The sequence below is a fragment of the Vigna umbellata genome, chromosome 4 (genome assembly GCF_029865625.1).
Source record: "Vigna umbellata cultivar VRB3 chromosome 4, Vumbellata_1.0, whole genome shotgun sequence".
In the NCBI taxonomy this organism is placed as follows: Eukaryota; Viridiplantae; Streptophyta; class Magnoliopsida; order Fabales; family Fabaceae; genus Vigna; species Vigna umbellata.
Window position 1 is genome coordinate 44623147 of NC_142168.1, and position 21709 is coordinate 44644855.

General features: G+C 33.6%; 1 protein-coding gene across 2 annotated transcripts; it reads right to left on the minus strand.

The window, feature by feature from the left end:
• Positions 1-6437: 6437 nt before the first annotated feature.
• Positions 6438-10975, minus strand: LOC124825993 (E3 ubiquitin-protein ligase RGLG2-like). Of its 2 annotated transcripts, XM_088112519.1 has the most exons (13): positions 10227-10606; positions 9916-9966; positions 9456-9779; positions 9132-9216; positions 8897-9037; positions 8693-8806; positions 8491-8588; positions 8168-8247; positions 7985-8090; positions 7751-7878; positions 7373-7649; positions 6842-6898; positions 6438-6748 (listed from the first exon to the last, which is right to left on the minus strand). In XM_088112519.1, exons 1-13 carry the CDS (start codon positions 10293-10295, stop codon positions 6668-6670), a joined length of 1611 nt encoding a protein of 536 aa, XP_087968645.1. In that variant the 5' UTR covers positions 10296-10606; the 3' UTR covers positions 6438-6667. The 2 variants fall into 2 exon arrangements, with proteins under 2 accessions (XP_087968645.1, XP_047154704.1); XM_047298748.2 differs by lacking the exons at positions 9916-9966; positions 10227-10606 and adding an exon at positions 10680-10975.
• Positions 10976-21709: the final 10734 nt, after the last annotated feature.

The window sequence follows — 21709 nt, forward strand, 5'->3', positions numbered from 1 at the left end:
TACAAACTCATAATTTTTAGACCACTGTACTAGATGCAGTTAATTTGCCAAAAACAACATTTTTCTAAGCTTCCTAAATGAGTTTACTTTCAAGTTATTGATTCATGTTTCTTATTTTAGATGGGTGAGTGAGTTTAATGGTCATGAGTGGTGTTTAGTGCACCAATGGACATGTTAGGTCATTGAATTGTTGAGAAAAAATTTCATTTAGGTGCTTTCAGGTAAGTTAGATTGGTTTATAAGCATTTTTGGCCATTTTCTGCCCTGGTAATCGATTACAGGGGTCTTGTAATTGATTACCAGAGAAAAAATGGTTATTTGTACAAAAACTTCAACTGTACTCCCCAGCCAGATGAACAGCACTCCCCAACTCTATTTTTCGAACCTTTGCTGCTTGTTTTGCTCTTAACTTTGTCCACCGAACTCCAAATGAGTTGATTCTTGTTTTGTTAGAATCTAGACTCATAGAGCTTTCAAATGACTACAAACTCATTTTTTAGACCACTCTACTAGGTGCAGTTAATTTGCCAAAAACAACATTTTTCTAAGCTTCCTAAATGAGTTTACTTTCAAGTTATTGTTTCATGTTTCTTGTTTTAGATGGGTGAGTGAGTTTAATGGTCATGGGTTGTTTTTAGTGCATCAATGAACATGAGATGAGTTGGAAGACCATTATGGCCTTTTTTTATGTCCTGATAATCAATTACAAAGATCATGTAATCGATTACCAGGGACCTAAGGATCATTTGTACAAAAAGTTCAACTGCACTCTCAAGTTGTAAGAACATCACTCCCCAAGATGTTTTTGGCTTTGTTTTAGGTCAAATTTTCCATTTTGTTGAAATGGATGATTTAGTTCAATGTGAAAGGTTGTGTTCCCTACACCAATTACCACGTTTGCCTATTCAATTGTTGATAACACATAATTTTGATATATATCATTTTCATCTTCTATGTATATGATTTTCAGCTTATGTTTATTTTATTATGTTCGTGTTGTCCAAATCAATAGATGTAATTCAAGATAATATATTGTTTGCTTGTTTGTCCAAATGTCTTTCGATGTCTTCATTTCGTTCAAAAGTATATCATAACTGTTATTAGAATTATGTGCACAATTTACACAAAGCAATGTTTCAAATTCAGGGATTCCAAAAAAAAGTAGTCGTAATCGATTACGAATGCTATGTAATCGATTGCAGAATGAAACCCTATTTTGTTCCCCAATACTCTATGTCGTCACAGTTGTTTCTCTCTCCCACTTCCCCTCACATATCTAAACCCTTCAAAATTTCTTCCCCCTTCCAAACCCTTAAACCCTAACAAATCCCCAATGGCAGAACACGCTAAGAAAAAGTAAAGGGCTTCTTTTTTCACAGCGGCACGTTGTCGTCGTGACAACCCACCCCATCCTCACCACCAACTAATGGGCTTTTCTCCATGACCGACCAATATGAATAATGTATTTCCAATCACGGTCCTATGTTCCGGGGTCAATCTTTCATTCAACCCACCAACAAATTAACTGCATGAAAAATAAAACAATAACCAATGATCGAACTCAAAATGGAAATAGGTACATCCAAAACACCAAAAGGTAAATGAAAATGGAGTAAGGGAAAAAGGGAAAGGGGAGAGGGGAAATAGGAAATGTGAAACGAAAATGCAAAGGAGAAAGAAAATACCTTGTCACCGAAGCTTTCCATTGCTTCACCAGAGTCTCGCCGGAGAAGATGACCCTTTATGCTTGTTTCGGGAGAGAGAAAGGAGAGAAAACACACACAAAAATTGCAAATGAAAATACACAGTGGAGAGAGAATGAAAACGAAAATAGAAAGGGTATTTTCGGATACTAAATTCATTAACTCTTGCACGTTAGCTTTTTCAAATAAAATTTTATTTAAAATGATCCAATAATATTTTGACACGTATTCGTTGTCAAAATGTTAAAATTGATTGTCAATATATCGCGGTCCTAATTATATATGCTTCACTGTCCAACCTTAGCTGCCAATTTAATTCTTGAGAACAGTACTGGTAGTGACTTTCAGTATATAGTACTACAAACAAACTATAGGTATTTAACACGGTTAACTAGTGTAGTCCATATTACACATATAGATATACTTCTGGTAATCATATTATTGATAATAATAGTTACCCATTTTTTCTGATGATGAACCTTTGTTAGATTAAGTGGTTATTTAAGGTGTTGCTTTTGGGTAAAATTTTCTTTTATTTTGATCAAATATGAGATAATTTTGTATACTTGAGTATTACAATGTGAAATAGATTGGAATAAAGGAACCTTGAAAATATTTATTAAATTGAGTTTCAGATGTGTTAATCTCGGCATATTTGTTCAATAAATTAGTTTTGCATAGTACAAATCTACTTTGCTTAGAAGAAATGCAAATATCGTCCACATATTATTTTCCTTTAACGAATTGGTTAATTTACGGAGAACTTTTGCTAGGGATATTTTCCTAAATAAAAAGGGTACTTTCTTTTTCGCTAAAATAGTACTGATAGTTATAGATAGTGATAAAAACAATAGTTTTTATAATAGGAACTCGATTATTATATTAATTAAATTTTTTTAGTATAAAATAGAAATGAGTTAGGTCGAGTTTATCTTATAAAAACTATTATCTACAGGAACTCGATTATTTTTTTAATTTGTTTATTTAATAATTGAAGTCTACTATATAAGACTTTTAGTGGCAAAGTCTACATTCTACCCCGATTAGTTTGTTTAGTTTGTCAAATAAAATAAATTAAGCTCATCATTTGCTCTTTTTAGAGTGTTTTTGATTTTGTGTTGTATGAGTGAAGTTTGAACTGCCATGTCTCATCTCAAAGTTCTAGATGAATATATGTTCAATTAAGATTGTTAGGATATGATAGAATTGATTTGAGTTTTCCTTGAATAAATATTGTTTTCTGTGAGATTAAGAGTACATAGAGGTCGAAGAGACCTTGTAATCTTGTTCATAGTTAGGAATTGGAATAAATTGGTTAAATTGTTGAATGAAATTGTTTGTAAATGTTTGTTTGAGATTGGTTGAATATGGTTATGATGTGAATTAATGAAATGGTTAAATTGGCGATTGAGACAAAAACTTATGTGTGTTTGGGAATTTGATGAGAAGTTGTTCTAAGGATATTTACATTTGGTTCAATTGGTTTCAATTAACATATTTTGAACTTATATAATTTGTTTGGACTCGTGAGAGAGAAGAAAATTACATGTTAAGGCTAATTGAACAACTTCACGTATCTAATATGACTTCTGAGTTATGAAGACTCGTTGAGCGAGTATCTCACTCATTGAACGAGAGCATAATTCATGAAGTCAATGATGAAAGGGAGGACTCACTCGTTGGGTGAGAGATCCACTCGTTGAACGAGAAATTTTTGGTGAAAATCAAAGAACTAGGGGTGTTTCACTGACTAGGCGAGATAAGACTCGTTGTGTGAGTTTGAAAAAATTGTTCATTGTGGTCTTATTCACCAAATTAGTGAAACATTCACTAAGCAAATTTTTGCCAAAAAAATCAATTTTTAAATGAAATGTATTATTTTTTAGAAAGATTGGTTTGGAGAAATGTTACAGTGTATTTATGTGATGTTTGGTTGTTGCAAAAAGAGATGAAATGTATGAATAAGGAAAGGATGTAAACGTTGAGGATGGTATGTGGTGAAATATATGTTATCTTGAAGGAATGATGCAGTTTTGATTTGATGAACCCAAACATGGTACTTGAAGGTTTGGTGAAGAACAATGAAGAATTGCTATGTAAACTAATTTAGGATCTTACTAGTGTGTCAATGTCTTTTAATATGTTAAAATGTGTTTTAACATGTTAATTAACTCCTTTGCAAAGAATGTATTGACACATTAATCAATTGAAATTTATTGACAATTGATTAATTTCACCAGTTAAGTGAAATAAGTCGATTGACAGTTACAATCAATAAGCTAATGTACACATCCTTTATATCAAGACCTGTACTCAATGAAAAGTGACAATTTTTCTGGAACAATTTTGAAAAACGCTTAAGCACCTGTGCATGTGAGATTATTAAGTTCTTGAGGAGGAGTTCATTTTCATGAAGTCTGTTGATTATCTTCACGATTTTTCATTCCTCAAAGACGTGAGTGTAAGAAAAGAAAGTGTTCAAGTGTGATTGTTTCTCATCTTCACTGCTGCTTTGGTTGTATGTTGTTTGGTTCTAGGGTGCGTCCAGGTTGCAATAAGGACCTGCTTGGGTAGATTGTTTCTTGTAGATTTAGAGAACGGTGTCTTGATATTGCAAGTGTGTGATTGTAGAGCATTGAATTTTTCTATAGTGGAAAGTTGTGCTCATGTTGCATATGTGATGGCATACTCCTAGCCATGACATAGCACATTCGTGAAGAGTGAGACATCAATGGAATATGGGCCTATACCCTCCTTGGTCCATTTTAAGACATCTTGAAGATCTAGTAGAGTAAGAATAATTTTGGGCCTTGTATTTTGGGCCAAGTAGTCTAGATTTTATTTGGACTTTGTATTATGGGCTAAAAAGTCTAGATTTTATTTGGCTTTGTATTATGGGCCTAGTAGTGTAGGATTTCAATTGAGTCTTGTATTTTGGGCCAAGTATATTAGGATTTTTACCAAACAAGTCAACAAAGGCCAAGGTCCAAAGGTGACTATGCTTGGACGTCAAAAATGGGTGTGTTGACCAAGGGGTCAACATTTTGGCTAAGCTTGGAGAACAAGGGAGCAAGACTTCATCCTAGACATGTGGAGGACTTCCCATTGTAGAGTTTTCCTCCTAGCTAGTGGTCATGTGTCACTTTAGGAATGGAGAATTTTTCCATAGGAAGTAGTCACTTGTCACTCTCTCATTTGAGAGGATTTTTTTGTCACTTATCTCCCTCTTATTGAAGACGATTTCTTCTTACTCTCCAAGCTAACCAAGGTCATTCTTTTAGGTTAAAGTTTCTGTCCAATTTGATACACCTTAACCTATAAATAGAGGTGATCTCAATCATGTAATTACCTTTGATTTAGAGTAAAGTTATAGTATCTAATTTTGTGACATACTACTCTTTTAAGAGCAACCCAAGTGGCCTTCTCTAGCCACATTCCTTTAAGAGTTGTCTCAAGTTCTCTTAGAGAGAATTCTTAAACACATCTTCCATCACCGTATATCATTTCAAAATCTCAACCCATCCATCATTCCACCTCACCACAAATTTTACATGCAAACCCATAAACTCTCATGGCTTAGTTGCTTCTAGATTTGGCTTATCCAATTATAGCATTACCATATGCTAATTCGATATAGCTTGAGTCTTAATAAAAAATGTGTATATGTTCGTATATTTCTCTAATTCTATCTTTCTTGAGCTTTAATTCAAAATTTTCATGTCACTTATTCAACGTGTTTTACGTAAAGCTTTAAAAGCAAAATTTAATAAACAAAGAATTGGCAGTGCTTGGGCGTATTTTTACATCGTATTTAAATTTACTTTTATGTTGATGTGACTATTTGTCTTTACTAGTTAACTTAAAAATATCGTCACATCTGAACCTAGATATTTTATGCACATTATCTTACATATTTTAATTTAATAATTTATCTCTTCTAATTTACTTGATAACATTTTTTATATTTGTTGTGAACTTCACGTATAAGTGAGCTATCAACGTCAATTACTAATTTATCCTTATATTAAATTTTTTTATTTATTTTAAAGTTTTTATTTTCATAAAAAGAATTAATGTAATTTTTCCATTAAATTAACATTAAATTGATGTTTCAAAATGTAAATTTATGTATCAAAATTTAGATATTTTTTATTCATAAACTCCTATAACTATGACACAATACCTTTTAAGTAAAAAATAATCTAAATTTTAATACATAATAAAATAAAAAAATAATCTAAATGTTAAGGAGTAATAGACCCCTGGCACTCTTAAACCACATTAATGCAAATTAAAACAAAAGAGTCACATTAAGTTTTTTTTTAAAAATAAAATAAAAACTTAATAAAATTTTATTTTAAAAGTTAACAACTCAAATAAGTAAAAAAAAATAAAAAATAAAAACCAAACAAATAAAAGACCTAAATATAATAAATCTAAATTAATAATTAAGTCTTTTAAATAGCTAAATATATAGTACTGTCATAATTGAATAATGTTTTATCATTTTAATACATAGTCAAAACTAAAATAGAAAAATGATTCGTATAAAAAACAGTTTATAAAACAATTCCTTTTTATCCATTATTGTAAATAAATAAATAAAAATTGTACTTAACAACATTCCGTTGTGTTAATATTCTATAAAATACCATCTTATTAAATACAATGTTCTGTTCTATATTATATAGAAAAATTAAAATGAAAATGTAAACACTTCTCTTCCGACAACACTGAACCAAAAAGAACCAACCTGCTTTTGATTTAGACTAGTTCGGCTTGGATTTCACGAATTTTCTTTTACAAATCCAAACCAAATAAAATTAATTGGTTGGGATTTTTTTTTACTGTATCATTTTTCAATAGAAACCGAGACATGATCTAACGTTGTATACAACCAGAAACATTAAAAAATCAAAGAATTTTTGTTCACACCATAAAATTACTTCACAATGAAAGACGCCCTAGTAAAGCTTAATTCTGGTATTAATGGGGCTCCTACAGATAGGACACGTCTGAAGATCTGGTCCACACTCACAGCATGTCTGTCATTTAACATAAACAAATATATCATTCATAAGCACTTATCCGATTTTTCCCTGAAAAGGTATAGCAAGAAATTGAAAATATTGTTTTACCTGATGCCCACATCCAAAGGCCATGTCTTTCGGATTCGTCAGACATATGGGGCAAAGCTGAAAAATACGAATTGAATTCGTTAATTGAACAGTATGACAAGGACAAAATCATCACAACATTTCAAATTTAGTCCCTATATTGCCGATATACAATGCAAACCAGGAAACAAGAAAATGAAACTATGTAACTATAATCTGGATTCATTCAGGACAAGCACAATTTCAGTCACTTGACATAGAAGATAGAGAGTATGAAAATATGCAACAAAATTAAGCAGCTAAATTGATACCATTAATCTCTCCCCATTAGACCAGGAAGAAACTCCTACGAAATATCATTTCTCAACTAAGGCACGTAAAAATAATGCCAAAAATAAAAGCAAGATTGGAACAAGGGAAAAAAATAGTGTCTATTCAGGTAATTTCTAGCAGTGCCCTGCTACATTTTCATTATGCTTTTGCTTCAAAAATACTTGATCCAGAACATGACACATTTCTATTCGAGCACTTTGTACTCTGTAGGGTTCGTACCTGATTGTCATATGTGGAACTTGGGGCTGGAGGAGCTGTGCCAACTGCATCGATGTTGTCATAATAAGAAGGGGCGCTCTTCTCAAAGCTAGTAGCATGAGAAGGTTTTGAGGTGTCAAAAGATGCTGAACCATTTGGTTTTGAGGTGTCAAAAGATGCTGAACCATAAGGTTTTGAAGCACCAAAAGATGCTGCAGAACCATAAGGTTTTGAAGACACTGAACCATATGTTGGAGTTGGGAGGGCAACTCTCTGAGGAGCATTGGCATTTCGACGACTATTTAATAAAAATTAACAGAGCAACCAAAATTGTCAGAAACTTAACTGAAGGTTTATTTCACAAAAGAAAATCATAAGTGGTATAGAACAAAAGTTTACCCCAACAGATTAAGCTCTATCGCTGCCTTATACTGAGAAGGAATCTCCATCAGTGCTGCAAGAGCAAATGCTGCCTCTTTTCGAGAAGGAGGAATGTTCTTTGACATAATTTCTGTGAAATTCACAAACTAAAGAAGCACAGAAATCACGATAAATCAGTCAAAGAATTCCCACTGATTATAACATTTTAACAGTTAGCAATCAACATTATTATGTATGCTCCTTGTCAATTACCTGAAAATTATCGAACGCCCTGGATGGAATATTGTCGTCAAACTCCTTCATCATGTCCCAAGGACCATCTCCAACTCCAACCAGAATGATTGAAAGGGGAAATTTACTGTGATAACGTAGGTAACTTAGAAAAGAAATTCAAACACATAAAACATCATTAAACAAAACCTACAGGATACTCACCTCGCCTCAACAATGGCATCCACAGTCTTCTGCTCCTGTGGACTCAGCCTCCCATGTTCAGTGTCAATACTTCTTGTTACCTGCAGAAAATATCAATGTAGGTGGGATTACACTAAGCTAAGTACCATTATAGCAATTGAAAGTCAGACAATCTACATTAAGTTGCATGGTAGCAACTATGACTTTAAATAAAAATTACAAGAGTGGAGTTTCATGAATGACAAATATGTTTCCTCTCCATTTAAAGTCTATGTCACATAGATTAGGAAAATGGTTTAATTCAAGACAATTCTACGTTCTGGATATAGAAAAAAATAGAATACCTGGCCATCTGCGACTATCACCAAAACATGGTACTGGCCTCCGCTCTGCTCAACAATTGTCATGGCCATTTCCACGATTGGTGCAAATGAGGTAGGACCTGACATAAAACCATTAGTCCAAATTAGCAAGTCAGCACTACAGTAACTACAATAGGAATAAAAATTTACAAAAGAAGAACAGGACAAGTAGTAGAAATATAACCTGCAAGTCGGATATTAGGAACAATTTCCCTGTAACGACCCAACACTTCTTCAAATCCATTGCAAAATCGCTCATCTGGATAGAAACTGAAGACATCCTGATCATGTGTTGATGCTGCCATGATGTCACAGTAATGCTCATTACCATATTTAAAAAACAAAACAGAACATCTATCAAATAGAAAGTTAACTTATAGAAACATACCATCGCCAAATCCAAAACAAGGAATCAAGTTATCCTCGTCAAATGCAGCCAAGGTTTTTCCAATAATAGATATTGCTTGTTCGTAGGGATTTGGACCATTCCCAATGTGATGCAAACTTTTTCTGTTAAATGAATGCTTTCCTGAAAGACGCATCAAGTTCAGCATACATTTCACAAAACACTGAATAAATTGAAATTTTATCTAAAAACCTAATGTATATCAATAAGGTCTAACCTGTCCACTCATTGCTCTTAGTGAAATCAATACCCAGAATAAGATTTGACGACTCAAGGCCTGCACGTGCAAGAGCCTCAGTCACCTGTAATGAAAGCACAAAAATAGTTCATAAAATATGAAAAATGAATAGGAAGGATCATCAGTGTAGAAATAAGCAAATTGGAAGACAGTATCATGACCAGCTAAGTCATGCCTGATCACACAATAAACTTAGAAGTAGTCATAAACATGCAAAGTCGTAGCCTTTTATTTAAGTGAGTTCAGTTCTGTACACTAAGTTAAAAACGACAGTACATGAACTATAATTAAACCATTTCTTACCTCATCTATGGAATTGTAGTTATCTGCGATTCTTGAGTACTTCCTGTCCAACCGCTTCTCATTTCTATGGCTGGCCACTCTACCACTATCATGAGGTTGAGGTTCATAGCCATAGTTTTGCTGCGGAGGTGGAGGGGCATAATAGCTCTGCTGTGTAGGGTACGAAGGCTGTTGAGGCTCATAGGCGTAGGCCCCCTGACCGTAACCCGAGTGGGGGTCAGGATATGCACCCCAAGAAGAAGCAGAGGGACTTGAACGCACAGATGAATTCTGCCTCCAATTATTATCCTCCTTAGAATTGTTACCCCCCATCAACTCAATTCTCTAAAAAATAAAAACAAATATCAATAAATAATAACAAAACTCCAAACCCCTCAGCAAAACTGAGCAGAACACAATCCAAAAATGAAAACCCCAACAAACAACAAATACTCCAAAGCCAATTCCAGATGCTGTATACCGTGTTTACAAACCCGTCGAGAAGAAAGAGATCACGCCAGCAATGTGAAAGCTAGAATGAATGTCTAGAATGTGGAGCTTGAGATGCAAAAGCTATAACAATTGTTCTCTTATTAGAGGCGAAAACACTACGTCTGGATGTCTGAAACGTGAAACCAAACACACCAAAAATACTAAAATAACAAAATCTCCAAACCTCAGTTATATCTCCTTAACAAAACCAAGAGGAAACAAAGTCTAAATTCCAAAACCCAGCATGCAGTATAAGAACTCCAAAGTCAATTCAAGGTGCTATAAATGGAGACAGGGAACTCTCCTCAAACGTTGACTCTTCAAAACTTCGAGGCAAATGCTCAAGATTAGAGACAAGGACCAATTCATAAAACGCTCACCGACTCAAAGAAACACAGCCTTGTTAAGTAAACAACTTAAACGCAAGAAAAACCCTGTAGCCGCCATGTGCCTTCAAACACATTCAACACACGGCACCCCTGTTTGGCCGCACACCGAAAGCAATAACGTGACAAAATCCCGTTCAACGATAAATGGAAACTAAACAACTCAAAATTCAAAATAAATAAATAAATAAATCCTTAAATATCAATTCAATTTCTTCACGAACTCTATCCATCACCCCGGGATTTCAAAAATCCTTATATTAACTTATGAGCATAAAAAAGCAATGGCGTAATTAGTGAAAAGCATGGATATAGAAGCATAACGAAACGACATCGGTGGAGAGTGGAGGTTGCGTTTGGGAGATACCTGGATCTGGACGGCGCTGAAACATGGCGTTCGGAATATTCTGGAATCGGTGTGGGACTTTGATTAATGGCGAAATGGAGAGTGTATGTGAGAGAGAGATGATGGAATAATTATGAAGTCTCGTGAAGGAGAAAAGTGAATACTGGAAGAGACACACTTTCTCTATCCGTTTTTTATGTATTTTAATTCGTTAGTTTTTGTTTTGTAGCGTTGAAGATGGAGTTTGCAGAAGAGGATGCACATGGAGGCGTAGACGTGTAAAATATGACATGGTTAACTCTGGTTTGCAAGCAAGTTAAAAAAACAAAACGGATGAATGTGTTTGTTGCATCATGTGTTTCCTTTCTTGCTTAATTAGGTTATCTCCTAAATTATTAAGAAAAATGTTATAATTAATAAAAATAATAAAATTGAAAGAGATGGGAGAACAACGCCAGAATACTTAAATAAAAGTAAAAGATATTTTAAGAGTTGAATATAACGTTTTGTTATTATTTCTATACTATAATGCTATGTACCTTTCCACTATGGATTTCTTCTAAATATAAAAGTTTCCTAAACCAATTTTGTAATTTGTGGTGTGTCCGATTTCCATGATCTAAACTAAATTATATATATTTAATCTTTTATGCTTTGTTCTTTTGGGTGTATTTGGGGGAGATGATTCGGGAGAAATGATTTTGAGGGATTTGATTGATGTGATAGATTTAATTAGTTTAATTGGTAGAAATAAAAGATTACCAAAATGTCCCTAGTGATAAAAATAATATAAAATGTTATTTATTAAGGTTATATTTAATTGTGAAAATATTTTTAAAGAGACAAAAATTATAAATAATTTTTAAAATAAATTTTAAAAAATTATATGAAAGAAAAAGGCCACACTTCGACTCTTAACATTATGGTCAATTATATGAAGAAATTGAGCAACTTGTTGCTCCAATGTCGACCGGATGGTGTCCTTAACTAACTCAGTTGATCTTAGTCTCTCACAAAGATTAATAAATGTCTCTGGACCCATCCTAATAATGTCGTGGCACCGATTAGTATGCACAAGATATGACATTAATTGCTCCCTACGACGATCTCTGTCTGGTAGGTAATTCATTACACTACTGGAATCACTAGAGTACTTATTCAAGATACTCAACGCGTGTCCAACAATGCATAGCATTGTTAAAGCACCCAATGAAGTGGTTATTTGTAATTGTTGACGTATCATTGCGATAATATTGAAGTCTACACCAACCACATCATCATTTATATCTTCACGGTCCTCATATGATAAATCTAATTCTTCTTCCATCTATATTTACTTAACAAAATAGTATAATTTATGAACTTTATACATACAACTAAAATGAACAATATCAATAAAATTAATATATTCATATAATCATATACTAATTAACAATATTCATGCATTCATATAAAAATTAAACAAAATTCAGTATATTTATTCAATAAATAAACCACAGTCATGCATAATAATTAAATAACCGAAAACATACCTCATGAAGAAACTTAGGAAGCTTTAATTTCAGAATTGTTAACTGGATTTGAAGGAAGATTGAAAACGCTATAACCGTAAGCTCCCAATAAGATACCAATTTCAATTGTCAATATTGATATAAATGAGTGACAATTCCAAACCAAACCTGTTCAAAAAATAAATCACTATCTTATATCATATATTGGTTAAAAAAATAAATTGGTTTGTCAAATATTTACCTTCAATTCACCCTACATGCGACTTCAAGAAATTCCAAACAATGACTCAACATAGAGCAACTTAGGAACCTCAACCACTTAATGCATCAACATTATTAACATACAGCCACCAAGATTTTTCAACCTCTAATCAGACTATAAGAAGAAGTTCAATAATAAGGTCCACATTCCAAATAACACGATTTTCTTTAACAATAAAACATTAAAAAATGCAAACAATATATTTCCCTAACCTTCACAGCTTAGTTATCCCTCTTTTCACCTCCAACTTAGTTATCCCTCTCTTCACCTCGGTCAAATACTTTGTTGCTTTCCAATTCTAAGATCTTGATAAAAAAACCTGCAAACACATACAAATGTTTAAGCCTCATGCCATAAAAATTCATTTCCAAAAACAACCTATGACCAAATCTCATTCCTCGCGCATCTACGGTTTGATGGAAGCCATATCACCCCAACCCGTACGCCACAAAACATTCTTATACTTTGCCCTTGACCCTCCTCACAACTCTCGTACTCCACCTTATGCCACATCCATGTATATCAACCTCACTATCCTATTGCATCCTCTACTGTTACCATGCATTCTCGGACCACCACATTTCGACCACCACACGACACTTCATCTGCAACTCCATGCCACACATCTCCCTCATCTTCGTTGATTGATGTCCCCATTTCTCCGTCCAAGGGTGGTCATAACAACACACCTTCATCCTCTCCGGCCCTATCATCAACCTTCACCAACCGCTGCTTCCAACGCGGATGAAGACTTTCGACAGCCACGCCTCCAACATCATAACAGCATCAGTCCATGGACGATAACTTACACGCTTCTGCACCTTCACCTTTGTCGACGGAGCCAGAATTTCAGCTATGGGGATCCGCTTACTGGATTTCCAACACAGCGTTGTCATCCGCTTGCAATGATAGGAAGTAGCACACCACCCTCATATCCAGATACGTCAAACACCGTATCCGAATACACCAACAAACCAAAAGCTTGGTAACCCTTGATCCGAATACATCAACGTATCGTTTGCGCTTTGATCTTCTTCATCCGCTTGCGTCGTCATCATCAACTGCCTTCTTCCTCCTCCTTCCGGGTCTTCTTCATCCGTTGTCGTGGTCTCCATGAACCCCCTTCTTCCTCCTCCAAACACCCTTCTCTTTCGTCTTCACTACTTGCAGAGGTCTTCAACCTGCAACAACCACATAAATCTATTCCACAAACATGAGCTCACCTCAATTGTTCTCCACAGCTGCTCACTCTCAGATCTTTTCAGCACACACACAACTCTCACTCACGCAAAGCTCTGCTAAGTAAAGAAACCCTCACAGTTAATACACACACCAAACTTATCTACAAAGACCGTCTTATTAATGTTGTTAATGGTCAGAGATTCTTTTACAAATTCAAAAACGAATCTCTTCTTTGCAGCATCGAATGGTTGTGTCAACCAGGGAATCTCAGTAGGACACTGTGCGCTGCTAAACCATGATGTAAAAGCTTGCTTTCGGACACTCCAAAGTCCTCACATGGGAAGGCACAATAACACTCGTGAAAGCACAGTGCATTTGCTGCAATGGAGTACAGTTAAAATGAAACCCAATACGTTAATATATTATGCATGCTTTATTGAATGCTTCTGGAATTATAGAAATAGTAGAGGGACATAGACGACTTTTCATCCCAAATCGTCGCAAATCTTTGCAAAACTGCGAGACCCAAAAAAAGCAATAATCTGCGCAAATCAGCCCTATTACCTGCTTTTCCATCGTCGCAAATCATACAAACCGAACAGCATTTAACCCGCAAATCCATCCTTTCAAATTAGCGACTACAGTAAATCACCCCAACCGAACGCAGTGTTAATGATAAAAAGTACATATTTGAAGCCTTTTTATTTAATTAATTATGTTTGAAATAGATTTTACTTACAACTATTCACTTTTAATTTTATTTATAAAAAAATCTTATAAATAAAATACCTTTGTAAAGACTTAATATTATTCTATATAATATATAATACTTAAGGAAAAATTATTTAAGAAATAATAAAAAAAATATGGATTAAATTCAAAATATAAATAAAAAATAATAACAAACAAACTAAAAATAAAAATAAAGATAAGATATCTATCATATTTAGTAATATAATATCTAAGATAGTGTATACAGTCGGACTATCCGTCTAGTTCGATCCGACCCACCACGGGTTGACCATTTAATGAGTCAACCTCAACCCAGTCCATTTATTAGTGAGCTAGAAAAATTTGAACACAGTCCGACCTACCATGGGTTGTTAGATTAAATGGGTTGACTCACTTAATTACAATTTTTTCAAATAAAAAAATTACATTTTTTTTATAATTCAAATCTAAATAAATTTACTCTAAAATGAATTTAAAATAAAAAAAATATCACAAAATCAAATGTAATGAAAAAAGCAAGTACAAAAAACGAATAAATAAGTTTCTAAAATTGATCATTTTTGTGTCACTTGTCCATTTATTAGATTACAGTCCTGAATGGATAAATCTATAATATTTTGCTCTCTTGAAAGATCTTCCTCTTTATCCACATCTCCAATACAATAAAAGAAATGTTATCTAATAATATTAAAATACAAAATAATAAATAATTAAATTAAATTAGGTGAATTTGTGAGCGGCTCACTACGGATTCAACCCGGGTGAGTCGAGTTCTAAGTGGACTGGGTTTAAAATTCACCCGTATAAAAAATTTATATTTTTTCAAATCCAACCCAACTAGAATCGGTGGTGGGTCGGATTGATCCGCATGTTCTATCCTATCTTGACAAAACTAGTATAAATTATATGTACCATTATTATTAATATAATCTATAAATACTTAATAAAAATATATTTTTTTGCATGAAATTATTAATATCATAAAAGATAAAATATCATGCTCAAATATAGAAAGTTGTTTTATATAAATATCTTGTTATAAATTATTATTGAAAAATATATTACTGACATTTGATTGATAAAGAAGTCCGTATTAAAGAGTCATGATTATAAACAAACTAACAAAAAATCATTGTCACTGAATAGTTTAATTTAATCATTCAAGGTTTGTTCATAATTTTTATTTTATAGTTTTTATACTTGATATTTTAAGTGGATTTGGTTTCTCTTGACAAAATCAATTTTAGAAAATGAAAAAATATAATAATTATTAATTACCGAGTTTTAAATTTATAATCAATAATTTATAACTGCTAATGTAAAACATTTATATATGTTTTGTAACCGTAGTTTACATAACTTCTTATTAATTTTATTATTATCAATATTTCTCATTTTACTATTTAATTGTTTCAGTTTTATAATTTGTTTCTTAAACTTAATTAACTATACCCAATAAAAAATAAATTATAAAAAATAGTATATTACGTATTCTTCTTTATAATTGTTTTGTAGTTACATATTTTAGTATATTGTAGTAGTTTTTTTATCATAATCAATATATGTAAAAGTCCATGTTGATATAATTGTAATACTAATTAAACATTTTATAATTGATATTGAGCAAAATAGTTACATAAGTAAAATTTATATGTCATAATTTTCCTCATTAATTTAAATAACAAAATTTTTCATTCCAAAAATATAGACTTAATTAAAGGAAGAGGAATTCTGCAAAATAAATAAAAAAATATACATATAAATAGCTTCCATCATCTATGTGACTCCTATGATGTCTCAATGTTGATGATCTCACTTGCACTATATCATGTTCCTATGCAAATACATTGTTATAGTAGCTAACAACCAAATCACAAATTAGGATAAGTTAGTATATTTAAAAAGAAATAGGAATTGTAATAATTCAAATATTTATTATAAACATCATTCACAAAGAATTTATTCACCACACACAAAATATTTAAACCAACTATAATTTTTACCTCCGAAGTATTTGTGCCTTCAGTTAAACTAAGAGATTCTCCACTTGTCACACATATCGTGATAGATTTTGGTATGAAATACCCAGACTCTACGTAGCACCATAATGGACTTATTTCCATTCTATATAACAGCGTTAACTTACTATGACAACAAAAATGCTATCTTTTAAACCAATTTTCGTCATAAGAACCTTCATCGACTCTCACTACCTAAATATCTTCCTCTATATGAGTTTGAATACTTAGTAGAGTTTGATAATTTCTTAACAAATCCTTATTCAGTACACCCTAACTTAAGATCAATGTAGTACTTCCTCTTAAAAAATCACTATCCTATCCTCATGAAAACAACCAACATCACACATTACATATTAACTCATTCATCATTTACTTTCCATTTCATTAGCATAATATTCAATTACAATATTTCAATAAAATATATCAAAATAGAAAGATGTATTTCTCAAACCACAAATCTCTCGTTGACAATCTCAGTAGTTGAAGTGAAGAACTATCTCTAAAAATTTCAGTATGATCTAATGGTTAATAGAGTGAGAATAAAAATTTTAAAGACACAACTCAAACACAAAACCAAGGTGGCACCAACGCTCTACACCTAGCACCCAATGTTATACCCTCCTGGAGCTCACTATCAAGTGAGCGCCAAATAGTACTAGGCGAGTGCCCAATGGTACTAGAGTAGCGCCCAATGCTGTAGAGCACTAGAACTCACAAACTTGTGAGCACCTATCAATTTTAAAGTGACGCCTAACATCTTGGGCTACTAGAGCTCACTAACTTGTGTCTCTCACATGGTGCCCAATGGTTCTATGGTACCAATTCGACATTGTATAAAAAAATCAACTTTTGATTTGGCTGAGATATGTCATCCAACTTGCCTACCTATGCAATTATATCTCTTCATTACTTAAAATACATTGTTTATTTAAAAAAAAAATCCTCAAGTAAAGCAAATTGAGTAATCTAGTCAAGTTAAATCAATTCCATAGACAACATTTACAAAACAAATAGATTAGCATAAAAAACTATCATCGTAGTAGTTCTCAATTCCATTCACCCAAAACTCAAGGATCAAATTAAAACAAAGTAATCATTATGATCAAACTAGGTTCCCTTACCTATAGTAAAAACTCCTAACTCAAAGGTTACTTCTAAAGCTTTAGTTCTCACAGGATGCTATAATTACACAGAGAAAATCTCTATCAAAGATTAGAACGCATCCTCATAATCACAAACAAATAGAGATTCACCTTGAACTATTTTAAGTCACATGCATGGACGAGAGAGTTATATAATGTTAAATCACAGCTAGATAACCTTGGTTATCTTAATGTCTAGTGCGTATCTTCCTTATGCTTTCTTAATCACCAAAACACCATATAATGTTAAATCATATATAATGGGTCTTTATCATAATTTCTTAATCAAATTTCTATTCAATACAACCTAACTCACGATCAATGTAGCATCTCTTCCTTGAAAATCACTACATTATCCTCACCCAAACAACCAACATCAAACATTACATAATAACTCATTCATAATTTATTTTTCCTTGCATTAGCATAATACTCAATTACAATATTTCAATCAAATATATAAAAACAACAAGATGTACTTTTCTAACCACAGATCTTTATTTGACAATCCACACGATTAAAGTGAAAAATCGTATTTCAAGAACTATTTGTCGAAGTTTTAGTTCGATCTAATGGGAACTCAAATTTTACCTAGATAGCTTAGACATTAAACCAAGGTGGCACATAATGCCATACACCTAACACTCAATACCAAACCCCATAGAGCTCATTGTCAAGAGAGTGCTTAGCGGTACTAGAGTGGAGCCCAACGCCTTAGACCATTGGAACTCACTAACTTGTGAGCAGCTAGAGGTTCCAAAGTGGCACCCAAGTCCTTGAGCACTAGAGCTCACTGACTTGTGTCTCTCGTGTGCCACCCAACGATCCTATGTTATCACCCAACTTTGTATTAGAAACTCAAATTTTAATTTGACTGACATCCAACCTGCCTACTTAGCAATTCTAGCTCTTCAATAGTTGAAATACCTTGTTTATTTGAAAAAGACATCCTCAAGTTAAGCAAATCAGATAATCTAGCCAGGTCAAACAAGTTCCAAAGGCAGCAACTCCAAACCAACGTATCAACATCACAAATTATCATCACGACAATTCTCAATTCCATTCACCCAAAAATTAATCATCAATTTAAAACTAAGTAATCATTATAAATAAACTAGCTCTCTTTGGAGTAAAAACCTTAACTCAAAGTTTTCTCCCAATGCTCTAGTTCTTACAAGATGCTTTAACTACACAAAGAAAATCCCTGTCAAAGATAGAAACACATTGTCATGATTACTAATAAATAGATATTCACATTGAACTATTTTGAGTCCACATGCACCAATCATAAAACTATGTACACCTAAGAACAATGCATTAACTAAAAAGGAGCAACATGTGAAGAAACAATGCATTAACTCAAAAAGGAGCAACATGTATAGAACTCTTTGTAAGAATCCTTCTTACAATCTCCGATCTTCAAATGAAAGATGAGGTAGAAAAAATGTGAAGAAAAGACTAAGAAAGGTTTATAGAGAAAAATTTTAAAAAGATAATGAATTTTAATAAAATTAAATTCGATTAAATGTCATGTTTTAGAAAACCTATATTTCTCTTTATTTTCTACGTTTTTACCATATAGCTCATTATATTATTTTAATCTTTAGATTTTATAACTAGTTTTTTAAACTTAATTTTCTACCCACAATAAAATATAAATTGTAAAAGATTTTTATTTTATGACTTCTTGTTTATAATAAAAATTAATTTAGTAATTTTTTTCCAATAATTATCTACATCTATAATTTATAAGGATTCAGTTTTATAACGCTTTTTTAGTATATATAACTTTTGCAAATTTTACTCTTTATTAATACATCTCATTTTATTATTTTGATCCTTTTTTATTTTTGTAAATATTTTTTTAAACTCAATTAATTATCTATGATTAAAAATTAGTGCTCAAATCACATGACATGCAATAAGGAGTGGCTGGTCAGATTAGATGAATCAAAGAAGAGTAGGGTCAGATTCGCAGATAACAACACACTTCAGGTAGAAGGAATGGGAAATGTGGTTATACGGAGAAAAGATGGTTCACATGCTATCATAGAAGAAGTTCTACTTGTGCCAGCAATGAAATGCAATCTGCTAAGTCTTGGACAACTTGTTGAGAAAGGATTTACAGTTGTTATGGGAGGCTATGATCAAGTAGAAGTGTTTGACAAAAATAAAGTGTTGATCTTGAGAAGCAAGATCTCCAAAAATCGAACATTTCAAGTGTGTATGGATGCAGTAGGAAGCTGGCATTGTTTGTCTACTGTAAAAGATGATGAGACCTGGAAGTGGCACTTAAGGTTCGACCATCTAAACTTTAAGGATTTAAGGCAGCTAAGTGGAAAAGGTATGGTTTCTGGAATATCAGAAACCAGTATACCAGAAAACGTGTGTGAATCTTGCATTATGGGAAACCAAAGCAGAAAATCGTTTCAAGCGAGACTACAGATGAGATCCAAAGGATGTCTTGATGTGGTGCACTCCGATATATGCGGCCCTATGGAAGTGTCGACCTTGGCTAGAAATAGGTATTTTATCACTTTTGTTGATGAATTTAGTGGAATGGTTTGGGTGTTTCTGATACAGCTGAAGAGTGAAGTGCTTGAGTATTCAAGAGGTTCAAGATTAAGGTAGAAACAGAGAGTGGAAAAACTATTAAGATACTTAGAACCGATGGAGGGGGTGAGTATACGTCTCATGCATTTGAACAATACTGTCAAGACAGTGGAGTCAATCATGAAGTAACAACACCATACACTCCGCAACACAATGGCTTGGCAGAGAGGAGAAACAGGACAATTATGAACATGGCCAGGTGTTTGCTGCGTGATAAGTGTTTGCCACAAAATCTCTGGGGTGAGGCTGTGTCAACAGCTGTTCATATATTGAACAGGTGTCAACCAAAAGACTCACAGGCAAGGTTCCACTCGAGGCGTGGACAGGTATGAAACCAAATGTGAATCATTTTAGAGTGTTTGGATCTTTGGTCTTTAGCCACATTTCAGATCAAAGAAGATCGAAGCTTGAAGATAAAGGAGAGGCAATGGTTCTAGTGGGATATCATTCGATAGGGGCATATAAGCTCTACGACCCTACCAAAGGCAGAATGGTGATCAGCAGAGATGTAATAATTCTAGAAGATGAGAGTTGGGATTGGGAGAAAGGGCAGACTAGTATCAAGAAGGTGTCGGTGGTGACTGAGATATCAGATGCAACTGATTAGAAAATTGTTGATGGTGCTGATAGTGATGATACACTAAGGAGACCTAGAAGACAGTCTACAAGACCACCGAGATTTGCTGATTACGAGTTATATGCAGATACTGGTGTGAGTGATGAAGGTGATCTGGTTCACATGGCGTTAATGGCTGGAACTGAACCAATAGATGTAGATGAAGCTATGGCAGAAACCGAATGGAAGGAGGCCATGATTGAAGAACTCAAATCCATCGAGAAGAATAAAACGTGGAGCTTGGTTGATCTGCCACATGTAAAGCAATGCATTGGATTGAAGTGGGTTTTCAAGAGAAAGCTGAATCTAGATGGCATTGTTTTAAAACACAAGGTTAGGCTCGTGGCAAGAGGATTTTTGCAAAGACAAGGGATTGATTTCACAGAGGTGTTCGCTCCAGTAGCAAGGTTAGAAACAATTCGTGTAGTAATTGTTATTGCCTATGCTAAAAGATGGTCGATGATTCAACTTGATGTTAAATCTGCGTTCTTGCATGGACCACTGGAGGAGGAAGTCTATGTTCAACAGCCTCCAGGATTTAACAGAGGGAATAAGAAGCAGCAAGTGTACAAGCTTCATAAGGCTCTCTATGGCTTGCGGCAAGCTCCAAGGGCATGGAACAGAAGTATTGACGAGTTTTTCCTTGATCATGGGTTTAAACGCAGTGTTTTGGAGCATGGTGTGTACGTAAGGGAGAGCACTGATGGCAACATGATGATTGTCTACTTGTACGTAGATTATTTGTTGATATCTGGATCAAGCCTAAAGGAGATAGACGAGTTCAAGCGAATGATGGAATCTGAGTTCGAAATGACTGATCTCGGGAAGCTTAATTACTTCTTAGGCATGGAATTTACTCAAACAGCAGCAGGGTTGTTGATGCACAAGCAAAGATACATGAAAGAGTTATTGGAAAGGTTCAAGATGGCATCATGCAATGATTTTAGAAGCCCTCTCGAAGTGAATACCAAG

Excerpts from the sequence above, each read along its gene's own strand:
- LOC124825993 (XM_088112519.1), bottom strand. The coding sequence starts at position 10,295 with ATGAATTGGTCCTTGTCTCTAATCTTGAGCATTTGCCTCGAAGTTTTG. Across the intron at positions 8,091-8,167 it reads GATGCCATTGTTGAGGCGAG|TAAATTTCCCCTTTCAATCA; the intron begins GTGAGTATCCTG and ends ACGTTATCACAG. Across the intron at positions 7,879-7,984 it reads GGGCGTTCGATAATTTTCAG|TTTGTGAATTTCACAGAAAT; the intron begins GTAATTGACAAG and ends GTGCTTCTTTAG.